This window comes from Lactuca virosa, chromosome 8 (assembly GCF_052849685.1).
Source record: "Lactuca virosa cultivar CGN04683 chromosome 8, Lactuca_virosa_CGN04683_v6, whole genome shotgun sequence".
NCBI lineage: Eukaryota > Viridiplantae > Streptophyta > Magnoliopsida > Asterales > Asteraceae > Lactuca > Lactuca virosa.
Window position 1 is genome coordinate 61,580,646 of NC_136433.1, and position 15,480 is coordinate 61,596,125.

At 34.7% G+C, this 15,480-nt stretch overlaps 2 protein-coding genes across 2 annotated transcripts; both read left to right on the plus strand.

The window, feature by feature from the left end:
- The first annotated feature begins 1,461 nt into the window (after positions 1-1,461).
- On the plus strand, positions 1,462-10,564 carry LOC145130418 (uncharacterized). The gene is made up of 3 exons (XM_079065225.1): positions 1,462-1,912; positions 8,112-8,791; positions 8,885-10,564. Exons 1-3 carry the CDS (start codon positions 1,462-1,464, stop codon positions 10,562-10,564), a joined length of 2,811 nt encoding a protein of 936 aa, XP_078921351.1.
- A 925-nt stretch (positions 10,565-11,489) lies between these two features.
- On the plus strand, positions 11,490-14,414 carry LOC145132692 (protein decapping 5-like). Its single transcript, XM_079067583.1, has 8 exons — positions 11,490-11,840; positions 12,284-12,384; positions 12,497-12,571; positions 12,670-13,248; positions 13,340-13,411; positions 13,496-13,696; positions 13,777-13,878; positions 13,953-14,414. Exons 1-8 carry the CDS (start codon positions 11,693-11,695, stop codon positions 14,124-14,126), a joined length of 1,452 nt encoding a protein of 483 aa, XP_078923709.1. The 5' UTR covers positions 11,490-11,692; the 3' UTR covers positions 14,127-14,414.
- Positions 14,415-15,480: the final 1,066 nt, after the last annotated feature.

Sequence of the window (15,480 nt, forward strand, 5' to 3'; positions counted from 1 at the left end):
AATCCAAGTCGTTCAACATTAAACCTACTGGCATACTTTCAAGGAGGACGTGATGAAGTTTGTTATTCACTTTGACAAATTTGGTTCACTGGCACGCGGCTGCAACTCGTCGTTCATAACTCTCGCCCCAAAGATCAAAGATCCCACCTCTCTCACTGATTACGGTCCTATTAGCCTCATAGGTCGCATGCACAAAATTATTTCCAAGATCCTGGCTATTCGACTCAAATTTGTTATTGGCGGCCTTATTGGAGAAGTACAATCTGCATACGTGGAAGGCAGATACATATTAGACGGCCCGCTTGTGATAAATGAACTTCACTCGTGGGCAAAAAAAGTGAAGAATAAGATCCTAATGTTCAAAGTTGATTTGATATGGCTTTTGACTCAATAAATTGGGAGTACCCTGACTCCATACTGTTACAGATGGGTTTTGGTAACAAATGGTGTCAATTGATTTGTGGTTGTCTTAGATCATCGCGAGCTTTGGTGATCATCAATGGATCTCCAACTGACGAATTTGAAATCTCAAAAGGTGTGCGGCAGGGCGACCCACTATCCCCGTTTCTCTTCATTATAGCGATGGAAGGTCTAAATGTAGCTTTCGAGGCAGCTAGGGATAAAGGGATTTTCAAAGGCGTGCAAATTCCAAATCAGGGTCCCACTTTAACACACTTGTTATATGCGGATGACGCGCTATTGGTTGGCGAATGGTCTCGATCCAACCTCAAAAACCTGGCTAGAATCCTAAAATGTTGCCACGCATCATTCGGTCTCAAGGTCAATTTTCACAAATCCAAAGTATTTGGAATTGGTGCTTTGGTGTGTGAAACACTGAACTGGGCTAGCATTCGTAGGTGCGAAGCTGGCTCATTCCCCTTCAATTAGCTTAGTGTTCCTGTTGGAGCAAATATGAACCTCACAAAAAACTGGAAACCAATATTGGATAAATTCCAATCTAAATTATCCTCATGGAAATCTAAAACACTCTCATTTGGAGGAAGACTGGCGTTACTTGCTTCAGCGTTAAGTAACCTCCATATGTACTTATTCTCTCTCTTTATGGCACCAAGTACAGTCACTAGAAAAAATTAGACAAAGGTTCTTATGGGGGAGTGATGAAAACAAAAGAAGAATTAATTGGGTTTCTTGGGGCAAAGTTGTTGCACCCAAAACAAAAGAAGGTCTTGGTGTGGGATATATTCACGCATTAAATACTAGTTTACTTGTTAAGTGGTGGTGACGTCTAAAAAATGAGAAAGAATCGCTTTTGAGTAAAACGATAAAAGGTATACATAACCTACTCAATAAACCACACAATTATTTGTCAAATAGGAATATCAGTGGAGTGGAATAACATCGCTTCGGTCAAGAAAGAGTTAAAGAAACGAGTGATAGACATTGGTGAGGTTTTAAACTAAAGATCAAATCTGGAGACAACTTACTGTTCTGGTTTGACAAATGGGTAGGACAGGAAACTATGAAAGAAAAATTTCAGACATGTATGAGCAAGAATCTAGGAAAGAATGCTACGTGGCAGACATGATTATTGATGGAAGTTTTGTAGGCCACTGGAAATCAAGCATGGATGATCAAACACTATCTCACCACCTTGTCAACTTACATCGAGATATATCCACGGTGCACTTAGTGCCTGGCGATGATCAATGGAGATGCTCACTTGACAGTAACAAATCATACACGGTAAGTGCTCTTAGGAAAAAGATTGAACACCAGTCAGACCCTAATAACGTTCTCCCAAGTTTCACATGGAACAAGCTAATACCGTTAAAAGTCAACTGTTTCATATGGCGTGCAATGCAAAACAAAATCCCATCTGCGGTGGCTTTAAGGTCAATGGGGATAGAAATTTCTTCTACAAGTTGTGGTGCATGCATTAATGGAATTGAATGTGTGAATCATCTTCTGATGCTCTGACCATTTGCAAATATTGTACGAGAGAAAATCTTCACATGCTCTGTCTATTTGCAAATGTTGTTCGAGAGAAAGTCTTCATATGGTGTGACATACAACACAAATCCTTTAACAATGTTATTGACCTGATCAGATTCGCGGAAACTTGGCGTAGTTGTCCAAGGATGAGGAAACGATTCATTTCTATTTGATATGGCTTAGTACGGAATCTGTTGAAGAATCGGAATGAAATGGTTTTCAATGGCATTTTTATTAGTCCGAGTCCGACGCTTGGTGTAGAAAATGTGAAATCTATGGTGTATTTCTAGATAAAATGTAGAGGAAATGGAGATATTTGTAAGTGGGTGGACCGGAAGCAGTCTCCTTTCCACGCCCTATAGCATTGTTTTTCTCAATTTCTGTTTTGCTATCGTTTTGATTATTAAATTCGTGAAACTTTGTTCTTCGTTTAAAACATGAAAATTTTAGTCTACAATGAGACGCGTACTTGTCATGATATCGTACATATCAACAAACAAACGACAATTACCAAATTTTCATAATCCGTGCATAATTGTAGTTAAAATGAAGTAGGATATTAAATATTGTACTTAAAAGGATCGTCTTAGAACAACAATCCAATAATTCATGCCAACATTTTTACGGGATTGGTGGGTTGTTTTCGTGTATATTCAAAAATAAGGTATAGAGTATAAGAAGAAAATAATAAATTACTAATTCAATAAATAAGTCGAACCGAAAGATAATAACTTTTTTGTTCCATTTCTACCATTCTACGAGGCTTCCAATTTGGAATTTATTATTGTCGTGTGAAATATTTAATGTATATTATTGATAAACAATAAGTCAATCCATATATTTAATGTCATTAAATTCTTTTAATAGTATTTAAACTTTAAAAATCAAAGCTTATCTTTATAAATCATCAAAATTTTGAAAATACTTTAACTAAAGGTTTAGTAGCTATAAACGGGTCTAACAGTATCAAATGTTTGATAGTATGTATAGGGTTCAAGTCTTATATTAAAAGAAATTATATTTTAGAAGTAACACTGAGAGAGGGTGCATATCGTTTAAAAAAAAAGGTTTAGTGACTTAATTATACAACAAATTTATACATTTTTTTTAAATTTATTCAACCATATTTCAATTTCCTATAAACTAATGCAATAGAATAATTTTTTTACCAAATTATAAATTCATAAAGCATAAAAAAAATTAATTAAAAATTTGGTAAAAGAATCCACTTATCATATAATTTAATAAAAACATAATAAGTTTTCCATAAATAACTAAGTAACCCTTTAATAAATGGTCCAAAAATTAGACTGGGGGTTGCACTTATATGTGAGTCTTGGACCACAATAAACATGGTGTAGATAAGGAATGGTGTTAATAGAGACTTAAAATTTTAGGTGAAAGTGAGGACATAGGATAGGATAGTGAAGGATCACATAACAAGTCCACGTTTTCATAATTACTTCAATAACCCACCCACCCCCACTCTACTAGTTTTCAAGTCACAACAATTGTTTCATTAAAGAAGAGCTTTCAGATCTGATTCAATCTAAGTATCATCAGTTTTTGTTATGTAATGTCGCTTTTTATATACTTTATATCATGGTTCTCAAAGAAAGAGCAATCTGTAACACTTAATAACATATTTTTGTATAACTTTTAGTTCGATTGTTGGACTTTCGAAGATGTTATTATTTAGACAAATGCATTTGTCAAATTCGATTGTTTTTTAGTAGTTTTAACGAAATAATTTATACATTTTTTAGAGTTTTATCAAATCGATTAAGGTTCGACTATGGACAATTGGGCTTGATAGTAACTCTGACTTAACTGTTAGCCCTACATGTATATCTCAAAATATAAAATCTTGATATTTTGGGCTCCAATAAATCCAAATATTATTTATATAAAATTTCGAAATTCATTTTATATTTAATAATTTTCACACATATTCTTTTCTTTCCTGTTCTTCCTGTCGATTAGTGAAATTGTATTTGTAATCTCCAATGTTAAATACACTTCTTTATCAAATTGTCTACAATTATGTATTATGATTTATAATAATTACTTATGTTTTGTTTAATTCATTGTTTCTTAACCTTGGTCATAACCCAATAATTACGGAAACTTGGCAACCAAAATATAAATAAAGTTTAAATATATTCTTATTTATTATAGTATGTTACATAGGACTTGATAGATTTGGTATATAATATTCAAATACATCCACTTTTCATCTATGATTTTGATGCAACCAAGTCTTGAGTGAATCATAATTGGAAGGAGTGATGGAGAGCTTGGATTTTTTTGCTTAAACAAATCGATCCTAGACCTGTTTACAAAGAAACGTTAGGGTCAGTTGCAATCTGGGGTTGTGTCCCAAGATTACGTATCATAAAAAATGCATAAAAACAGTGTAAGAAATAAAATACACAAAAATATATTATTAATGGTGACCTTGCAATGTTGCAAAGTTACGTCGGCTTTCTTTATTTTAATTTCACTTTTACTCTTTGGTTGAATTAGAAGTTTAGAAAATAACCAAAATTTTCCGAGCTTTTAATAATCGGTTTCATTAAAGTTTCTTATGTATTTTTATTAATTTTTTTTTTTATAAAACTGACATCCATCATCTATGATCTTGAAATTGGAATAATAAATGGTTTGGCCATGGGAAACTTAATGATCGATATCCTAACTTATATCTCATTGATAGATGCAGTTATATCGGATAGATTGTTCCCAACTGGGCCGTTTTTTGGGCCTGAAAAGGGCAGACCATTAACTCATTTGAACTATGGGAATTAGCCAATATGTCCCATGATATCCGGCCAACTAAATTAAACTCTCGAGATGATTCTTGTCTCTTGGACGTGTAACTTAGCCCGTAGGAATGAGGTTTTTTTTTTTTTTTTTTTTTTTTTTTTTTTTTTTTTTTACTATGCATGAGCATTGACTTTAAAACTAAAATTGTAGTTGGTAACTCAATTCCTTGAAACACCTTGGCTCCTTTAAAAATATCATGTTCCATTCGGCTTTTTAGTTTAATAAAATTTGTTTCTTGTCTGTTCAAAAACATAACATACTCCAGACTCGTAATTTCACAAGATAATCTAGTCACGTAACACTTTAAATCTTAGACACAAGAAATAAAGTAAATTAAAAAATCGTACTTTGAATTGTTTTCGGTTCGTTACTTTTAAAAGATGTAGTATCTCGTCTATTTATACTCACGAAAATCATAAAATGAATAAAAATGACAAAAATTGTGGATTTCAAAAGTTATTTACATTTACCATGTAGTTATAACCGCATTCAAAATTTATAATACAACAAAAACATAAAACAGTTTAGCCTGGTTTAAGTGTTTAACCATAAAACCTTGACTTCTACAACTTTGTTTTATAATAATGTAGACTTTACAACAACTTGCTTTATTGGAGTTTTAGGAGTCGTTTGTTTTTTTTTTTTAAAAGAGCTGCAGCACCACTTTTGTCTGCGCCCCGCAGATAACGCGCAGACTTTTATCCCCGCAGATTGTTTGTTTTTTCGAAGGGCTAAGATCTAAAAACGTCTGTGCGAAGTCTTCACCACACAGACATGGACCACCCACTTCTAACATCTGCGGGCTTTTAACCTAAAAAAAAAACGCCGCTACTTCCAGTCGACTCCTCCTTGAACGAACCCATCTTCAACATCGGCGCCTCAACCCTCGCTCCACCACCACCGATCTCCCTACCGCACTCCACCGACCACAACGCCGACCGTCGCCGGACTTCAGGCTGCGCTTCCTCTCGGCTGTCGGACCTGGTAGCTATCGAAGGTATGCTCTGTTTCCTTTTTTTTCAAATTTCACATGGAATTGGTGTTTATTCTTGCTGAAAAGTCTATAATCTTCTCAAATTTGTTGATTCCTTTTCCTTTCTTGCATAAGTTTCTTGTTGGATGTTGCTGAAATTGATGAAATCAAGTGCTGGAAATAAGAAATATTGCTGTGAATGTTGTAATTTCTTGATTTCTTTTGCTGAAATTGTTTGTTTATTCTTAAATTTGAAGTTTACTCTTGCTGAAAAGTCTATTATCTAGTCAAATTTCTTGATTCTATTTGCTGAAAATGGTTTTTTTTCTTAAACTTAATGTTATTTGTTGCTGAAATTGATGAAATCAAGTGCTGGAAATAAAAAATATTGATGTGAATGTTGTAATTTTTTGATTTCTTTTGCTGAAATTACTTGTTTATTCTTAAATTTGATGTTTATTCTTGCTGAAAAGTCTATAATCTAGTCAAATTTCTTGATTACTTTTGCTGAAAATGTTTTTTTTTCTTAAATTTGATGTTAGATGTTGCTGTAATTGATGTAATCAAGTGCTGGAAATAAGAATATTGCTGTGAATGTTGTAATTCTTGTTGATTTGTTCTTAAAATTGTTGTTGAATGTGCTTAAAATTGTCTCAAATTGTTGTTGAAAGTGCTTAAAATTATTGTTATTTGTTGACTGTTAATTGTTCAAATTGTTGTTGAAAGTGCTTAAAATTGTTCAATGTTATAAGACTATTATTATTAAAATTTTAGTGTTGAAAAATCATTTTAAGTTTGTAAAATCATTTTATTTAAAATTCAGTTTATTTCAATAGCCTGCAGACGTTAAAAAACAAACAGTCTTCTTATTGCAGACTGCAGACGTTTGGTCCACCTCTTCTGCTGCAGAGGCTTGCAGATGTGGTCCGCAGACTGCAGACATTTTGGCTTCAGAAAAACAAACAGCACCTTAGTCATATCTCAACTTTGACTTTACAACAAACTTTGCCTTACCATAGCTTTGGAACATCAATTTTGTAACGACTTTGTAGCAATTTTGCAATACAACAATTTTGCCACTTTACAATAGGACAATTTTGCAACTTTGTACTAGCAATTTTGCCTTGAACTTCAATAAAACCATCAAATTTTAGCTTAGCCAAATTCGATCTTTCTACATTAATCTGTTACTTTTGAAGATTTTTCCACTATCTCACCTCTGCCACTTAACTCAGCATTCCTATTTGGCCATGTTTGAAATCAAACCTGTCTTCAGGGGCGGACCGTCATAGGGGCCGGGGGAGGCCATGGCCTCCCCGCTTTTGGGTCTCCTAATACCCGTATATGCATAACCAAGTTGAAAAAAATAACTAGAATGGCATATTTGCCCCCCCCCCCCCTCGGTTTCCAGATCATGTCTATTAGTCTATATAAATAATATCTTAAAGCTATGCAATCTGGATAGGAATAACAAGTAACAAAATTTCCGGAAGATCAATAACAAAATCAAAACAACCTTGTTTCTGTAGAATTTATAAAATAAGGAAACTCAATATGACAATATCTATAAAAATCTATAAAAACCCCAAATTCTAATCAAATTTACATCAATTTAACCCTTTAACAAAACTGAAAAGTGAAAACCAAAATCCAAAATTTATTCCGGCCGTCGAAAAACTACGTCTCGAAACTCACCGGAAAAACTTCACCTGTTAAGGTTGTTGCTGTCTTGTACTTTTTCAGGTCGCCGGATTGTTCGTACCGTACGCCCTCTCGCCTCTTTACTAGTCGCCAGAGCCTGGATTGAGACTTGACCGCCAACCGCCGTGCGCTTGAGTGCTAACCTGCTGGAGCTTTCCGCCTTTCCCCAAGTTTTTTCTTCGTAGATCTCCATTACATTCTCAGTTAAAAGTATTTAGCTTTTTGACTCTTCTTTTCTTTATAGGTAGGTCTATTTATTGCTTTTTCTCTGTTGTTAGTCAACAACATATAAATAAAATAGAAAAAGTAGAAAATGGTTCATGTTGATTATGACTACACATACATACAACTAGACAATAGTATTTATTGATTTAAGAGATTAATAATTATTACTTTATTATTTATTTTAAATGGTTTTTATTTAATTGTATATAAGTTTTCTTGAACGGATGATATATATATATATATATATATATATATATATATATATTTGTGTATTTATATTTGTTATTATGATATGAAACAAATTAAAATTATATAACAATATGAAACAAATTAAAATTATATGCATTTTATATTATTTTTTGAAAATAAAATACTCTATTTGTATATATTTTAAATTGTTATTTGTTAATTGTTAGTAAATTTGATTGTGTAGTTTATATCAACATGAAAAAACAATCTACCATTGATGGATTTTTCAAAAGAAAATACTCAAGTTCTACTCAAGATTCTGAAAATCTGCCGGAGATTGTTTTGGATGAAGATTCCCCCATGCCTAATGTTCGTGAGAACCGTTTCAAAAAAACTCATCTTGAAAATAATGAAATTGATCTTAGTACATTAGAACGAGATCCTGGTTTGCGTAAGCAAATTTATGATTATCCTGTTAGTCAACGAGATACTATTATGCGAGCATATATTAATCTTGGTCCCTTTCAACAAACACTTTCTGTATATCCGAAATCTGGACCTGAAACCCATAAACGTAGTTTTCAAGTTTCTTGGTTTAAGTTATTTCCTTGGCTTGAATATTCGAAGAGCTTAGATGCTGCATTTTGTTTTCCGTGTTTTCTATTCAACAAACCTTCTGGAATGGGACACTATGGCCAACGAGCATTTACTATAGATGGATTTCAGAACTGGAAGAAAGTTGGTGGAAAAAGTTGTGCCTTTTTGCAGCACATGGGCTCTGAGTGTACATCTTTTCACAGTGTTGCACAAAAATCATGTGATGATTTGTTAAATGAGGCGCAAGATATACGTAATGTGTTTGAGACATTTACAGAAGAAGAGCGTAAAAATAATAGATTGAGATTGAAGGCTACTATTTATACAGTCCGTTTGTGTGCCTTTCAAGGAATTGCATATAGAGGCCACGATGAAGGACAAGATTCTATAAACAAATGAAATTTTCGTGAAATATTGAAGGCACTTGGTGATTTTAACACAGAGTTGGAAGAATTGTTTCGTACTGCTCCTAAACATGCATTATATACATCACCATCAATTCAAAAAGAGATTTTAAACCTTATATCAACTAAGGTGAGGAAGATGATTTGTGAGGAGATTAATGGTGGGAAATTTTGTTTACTTGTTGATGAAGCACGCGATCAATCTAATAAAGAACAAATGTCAATTGTTTTGAGATTTTTAAATAAAGATGGCTTTATTATGGAGCGTTTCTTTGGGCTTGTTCATGTACCTAACACTACAGCAAAAACTCTTAAGAATGCAATTTATTATGTATTGTCACGTAACAATCTTGATCTTAAGTCAATTCGTGGTCAAGGGTATGATGGTGCAAGCAATATGCGAGGTAATTTCAAGGGTTTGCAAGCATTGATTTCAAATGATTGTCCTTATGCATACTATGTTCATTGTTTTGCCCATCGATTACAATTAGCATTAGTGGCTGCTTCACAAGGAGTTGTTGCATTACAAAAGTTTTTTACTAGATTATCTTTTGTTATCAATGTTGTTGGTGCTTCCTCCAAGCGTACCAACCAACTTAGAGATGCACAAGCTGAGGAAATTGCATATAAGATTTCTATTGACGAGTTAGAGACAGGTAGAGGTCTTAATCAAATTGGTACATTACAACGAGCTGGTGATACTAGATGGAGTTCTCACCTCAAATCAGTTTCAAGCTTAATCAAAATGTTTAGTCCAACTTGTGAGGTTTTACTTAAAATTATTAAGGATGGAACCGGTTCAATCAAAGGCGACGCAGATTCAGCATATGAGGCTATTACTACATTTGAGTTCATTTTTGTTCTTCATCTCGAGAAAGAAATAATGGAGATCATTGATTTGCTTTGTCAAGCTTTACAAAGACAATCTCAAGATAGTTGTAATGCATTGAGGCTAGTTGCATCCACCAAATTGTTATTGCAAAAAATGAAAGATGAAAGATGGGATGGTTTACTCTCTCTTGTTATGTCATTTTGTCAGGAGCGCAACATTGATATCCCCGATATGTCTTCTCCATACTTTAATAGAGGGGCTCGAGCACGTAACGAGGGTAGTGATCATACACTTGAACATCATTACCGAGTGGATATATTTTATGAAGCAATTAATTGTCAATTAATGGAAATAAATCATCGATTAAGTGATAGATCAACAGAATTGCTTCGACTTTCAACAACTTTAGATCCTAAAAGTGTTAATGAGCCCTTTCGAAGTGGTGATGTAATTAAGTTAGTAGAGAAGTTTTATCCTGAAGATTTCAATGAACAAGAGAAAGTAGTTTTGAAGATACAACTTCAACATTATGAGATTGATGTCGTTCAACATGCAGATTATAAACTATTGACATCTGTGTCAGAATTGTGTCAATGGCTGATAAAGACTAGAAGAATAATGAACTTTCATCTTATTTATCGAGTAGCTAGTCTTGTACTTACTCTTCCAGTTTCTACTGCTACAACGGAGAGGTCATTTTCAGCAATGAACCTCATTAAAACAAAGTTACGGAATAAAATGGAAGACGAGTTTTTGAATGACTCATTGGTTTTGCACTTCGAACGGGAACTTGCTGAAAAGATTAGTTTAGAGACAGTTGTACCAAACTTTAAAAATGCAAAAGATCGCCGCATTCCACTTTGATAAATGATGTAACATATTTATATTGTTTTTCTTTTTTACACTTTTGATATGTCATAAATTTGAACCAAATAAAATTTGTTTATATATTTAATTATGAAGTTTTGATTCCGGCCCCCCTTGTTGTAACGCTTGTGTTCCGCCCCGCCTGTCTTATTTTATGTCATCCGTACCATCAAACTTGTTTTAGATCACGGCTTTGATCTCCTTTGAAACTAATATAAAAGGCAATCATAACAAAACAACAGATAACACTAAAACCACAAAATAATATTAAAACCACAAAATAATCCACGTTTTTTTATGACCAATGTCATGAGTATTTTATGGCAACGATGACGAAATTTTTTAACATTAAAAAAAAGACATCCCACTTAATTAAGATAAGCCAATTGTAGCAAAAAGGTTCGATTTGCGAATCTGCCATGTTATTAGGCTGAAGGGAGTGGCTCGCCACTCCCCCTCGCTAAGCCATCGTTAAAAATTCGCTACCACTCCCCATAGGGTCGCTAAGGACATGCTGCATTATTGTTGCGCCATTTGCTTGGCGAGTTTAAATGGAAGAAGAAAGTAAGTAGGTGGTCCCCATCTTATTAATTCATTTTATATGTTTGTAACTCCAGCTTTAACATTTGTACCTTTTATATAATTTATTTTATTTAAATATTAAAATAAGAATTTATTTGATTTTAAAAAAAAAATGTTTACCTTTTAACCACATCACCACTCCATATCATCATATTATGCTTACGTGTCTAGAAAAATATGACGTGACAATATTTTAGCACATGCTACCATATATTACCACTCCCTCTAGCCTTAATGTTATCATTAGATTTAGTTTATTTATATTTTATATGATAAAATTCACTTGTAAGAAAAAACAATACGAGTTGAAAAAATTAAGATAAGGCAATTGTAGCAAAAAGGTTCGATTTGCGAATCTGCGCCTCGAAGTCGATAAACCAAAAAGAGCCCAAAAGGGTAAGCATGTAAGCACAAGGAACTGCAAGAAAACCCTAACCATTATCTTTTACAAAACACAGAATCACTTCAAGCAAGTCAAGGAATTGAATCTCTCTTTTCTCTATCTACACTTCCCTACTTTGAAGTGTGTAGAAACGGAGAATCATGGCGACAGAAAGTTCTAGATCGTCAAGTTCGTCAGCCGATTCGTATATCGGAAGCTTGATTAGCTTGACTTCCAAGAGTGAAATCAGATATGAAGGCATTTTGTATAACATCAACACTGAAGAATCCTCAATCGGATTGTGTAACGGTATCCGGTTCAATTTGATCTTGTTTTTTTAATTGTCTTTCGGTTCTTCAGTTTTGTGCTTTTTTCTTCTTAAATTCTGTTGTGACTTGTGAGTAGGGTTCTAGACTTGTAGAAACGAAATAGATCGTAATTCGTATAAGTGAACTCCTTGCCAAGTTTCGTGATTAGGTTTATTTTCTATATGTTAACATAAATTTGAACGTGATTACTACTGTTTGTGGATAAACTTGTTTTGCTTCTGTTAATGCATTCAAGTGTGCAAATGCTTATTAACGAGAGACATCAATCAAATTGAGTGCTTGGAACTATAATTCTTCTGCTTCCATAACAACAATGTAGTAAATTATCACAGCATACCATGTCAATTTCTAACTTCCTCAACCTCTGCATCATTGGATTCCATTAACGTAGTAAGTAATTACTTATTATATATCAATTTGCAGTAAGATCATATGGAACTGAAGGGAGAAAAAAAGATGGCCCCCAACTCATGCCTAGTGACAAAGTTTATGAATACATATTGTTTCGTGGAAGTGACATCAAGGTAAAGCTGTTGAATTTCAGTTTATTGTAATAATTCCTATCTTTTTAAAGAACTTCATATAGTTCTTTCCTTATAGAAGGAACATCTTTTAGCTAGTTATTTTCCTTAACAGGATCTTCAGGTGAAATCATCTCAACCTGTTCAGCCAACGCAAACTATAATAAACAACGATCCCGCCATTATTCAGGTAATTTATAAATTACTATAAATTATATAACAACCCGAATATATATTTATTTTCATTTAATTATTTAAATTAATAAAATCTTGCTACTCTTTACACAGTCTCACTACCCTCGACCACCTCCATCATCTTCTGCTCCTACCAACTCTTTGCCTGATCTTAGCATCCAAAATCCACCAACTTTGCAAAGTGGGCCCCCTTTATATCCACCTGGCCCAAATTTAGGATCGTGGGCCCCAATGCCACCTCCTCCAAATCCAAACACTACCGGGCTTCCAATGCCAATGTATTGGCCCGGATTCTATACACCTCCAAATGGGGTCCCACAGCTGCATCAACAATCTTTAATACCACCACCACATATGCAGTATCCCAGTTATAACGGATCCTTGCCAGGTGGCACCTCAAACATGTCTAATTCTGTGTGTCCCACAGCACCCATGGAATCATTACCTACACCATCACTTGTAACTCCAGGACAGCTGCTTCAGTCTGGAGTTACAACTGCTGTTGTTTCACTTTCATCTCAAGTCACACAGACTGTTCATAAGGATGTGGAAGAAGTTGTCCAGGTGGCGCCTACATCATCATCATCGGAATTGGAATCATCTATTCCGATTCCGGTTCCAGCTCAGCCTCCGATATTGCCTTTACCATCTCAAGCGCGTATCACCCCAAAGGTAGTTAATTTTTATGCTATGGTTTGAACTTCTTATTTGTAAATGTTTAATTTTTGTTTTTTATTATTATTAATTAATAATATTGTTTTAGGTGAATGGAGGTTCTTATCAGAATCGACAGAGTTATAATTACAGAGGGCGTGAGAGAGGCAGAGGATATGGGGTAATTTTTCTGTTCCAGCCTCTCATTATACAAAACTTTTTAATTACACCCCTCATTTAAAAAATTTGTTCATTTATGATCCAGGGGTCACGATCTGTTGTTAAATTCACTGAGGAGTTTGATTTTAATGCAATGAATGAGAAATTCAACAAGGATGAAATTTGGGGAACTTTAGGAAAAACGAATGATGGAAATGTTAGTGCTAATGATGATGATGATGATGATGAATATGAAGATGAGAATGAAAATGGAGCTGATGTACATGTATCAAAGGTGGAAGCCAAGGTAAGTTTCCTATCTTACCCCTCCTTAGTCCTTCATATCCATGAAAATTGCAACGTTTGACTATTTGACCGATAATACAGAGTGGTGTTTATAGCAAGGATGATTTTTTCGATACGTTATCTTGCAACCAATCAAATAATGGAAGGACAAGGTTCTCTGAGCAGATGAAACTCGATACAGAGGTAAACTTGGTAAGAGGGGTATTTTTGTCTTTTGGCATGCTCATGCTCATGTGTTTTGTTTTGTTTGGTGACAGACATTTGGAGAATACTCTAGATACCGAGGAGGAGGTAGAGGTGGGCGTGGGGGGTACCGGGGTGGTGGTTATGGGCGGGGAGGTGGTGGTGGTTATTATGGTTATGGGCGGAGAGGGGGTGGAGGATACAACAGCTATGGTGGAAGAAGTCAAAATCAAAATCGTGATTACTAATAACTGTTGTAGATATAACAAAAGGCATGAAGGTGTTTTAGAGTGTCTGTTTCAGTTGTTTTTATGGAAGGGAAAATGAAAGCAGGATATATTTGTTTGTATGTTAAAGTGTTTAGTTTCCCTCCCTTTCAAACTATACGTTGATTATGGTGGAGGTTTAATTTCTGTAAACAAGTGGTAGGTTGGGTTGGTGTGTTTTTACTTTTTTGATTAAGGTTTACAAGTTTTAGAATGCGAAGACAAGTATGTTCATTGACTAATCCAACTACAAATCCCATTTTTACTTCAGTTTCGATCCATAACACTTGAACCCAACTCCATTTTGGTGTAAATTACCAATAATACTTGTAAAAATATTCAATAGTTGTTATTCCATATATAAAGTAATAACATTCATTTGCACCAAAATTAAATGGAACTAGTAAAGAGGTCCATGCGTTGGTTGGTTGGTTTGGTGTTTTTTTTTTTTTATTTTTTTTTTTATTTTTTTTTTTTTAAATAAATTGATGTTTGGTGTGAGAAAGAATGAAAGAAATAGAATTTATTATTATTATTATTTTTATTTACCTTTTGCTATATGGGACAAACTAAAAGTTTCCATGGTGATGTAGTTGCAATCCTTTTCTCTTATGTACCAAATGAAGCAAATAGCATATCAAAATACAAAATGAAGACTACATTACTACATTTAGCAATAGCTAAGTAGTGTGAATTAGAATTTTGAGGTAACTCGTGAGACGAATACGGATATGTGTGGAAGGTGTGGGCATTAGTGGTTAGGAGAGGTCGGGATTGAGTGATAATGAAATCCAGGATTTGATCTCTGCTCATGTGACCTTAGCGATCAGGGATACGATTTCAGAGCTTTTCAGGTCTCTTAAGGCAACGCTGATTGAGCTGTTTGATGAGCGCTATACCGCAGCCACTACAATTGTTGGTGCTGCAGGACCTTAGGGGGGAGATCGATGTAGTGTTGAGAGTTTAGTAACACGAAGCTCCCGGAGTTCGACGGGGTCAAGGACCCGATCATTGCTATGAGGTGGATCTCTGACGTGGAGGGATGTTTCTACACCTGTTCTTGTCCAGATAACCTGGATGTTAGATTCGCGCTAAATCTCATTCGTGTGGGGGTGACGGATTGGTGAAAGTTTACGACCTAGACCTATTCTCATGCAGAGCAGGCCGCGGTGGCTTGGGAGTAGTTTTTTGAGATGTTCCGGGTAGAGTACGTCCCACTGGTGGAGAGAGAACGATTGACCCAATAGTACCTACCACTCAAGTAGACGACATAGTCAGTGACCGAGATCACCAAGAGGGACCTATTTTGCCCTAAGCATGCATCATCAGAGCAGGT

Coding starts and splice junctions, on each gene's coding strand:
- LOC145130418 (XM_079065225.1), top strand. CDS start 1,462: ATGGGTAGGACAGGAAACTATGAAAGAAAAATTTCAGACATGTATGAG. Junction 1,913..8,111: donor ATGCATTAATGGAATTGAAT/GTGTGAATCATC, acceptor TTGATTGTGTAG/TTTATATCAACATGAAAAAA. Junction 8,792..8,884: donor TGAAGGCTACTATTTATACA/GTCCGTTTGTGT, acceptor GAAATATTGAAG/GCACTTGGTGATTTTAACAC.
- LOC145132692 (XM_079067583.1), top strand. CDS start 11,693: ATGGCGACAGAAAGTTCTAGATCGTCAAGTTCGTCAGCCGATTCGTAT. Junction 11,841..12,283: donor CTCAATCGGATTGTGTAACG/GTATCCGGTTCA, acceptor ATCAATTTGCAG/TAAGATCATATGGAACTGAA. Junction 13,249..13,339: donor AAGCGCGTATCACCCCAAAG/GTAGTTAATTTT, acceptor ATATTGTTTTAG/GTGAATGGAGGTTCTTATCA.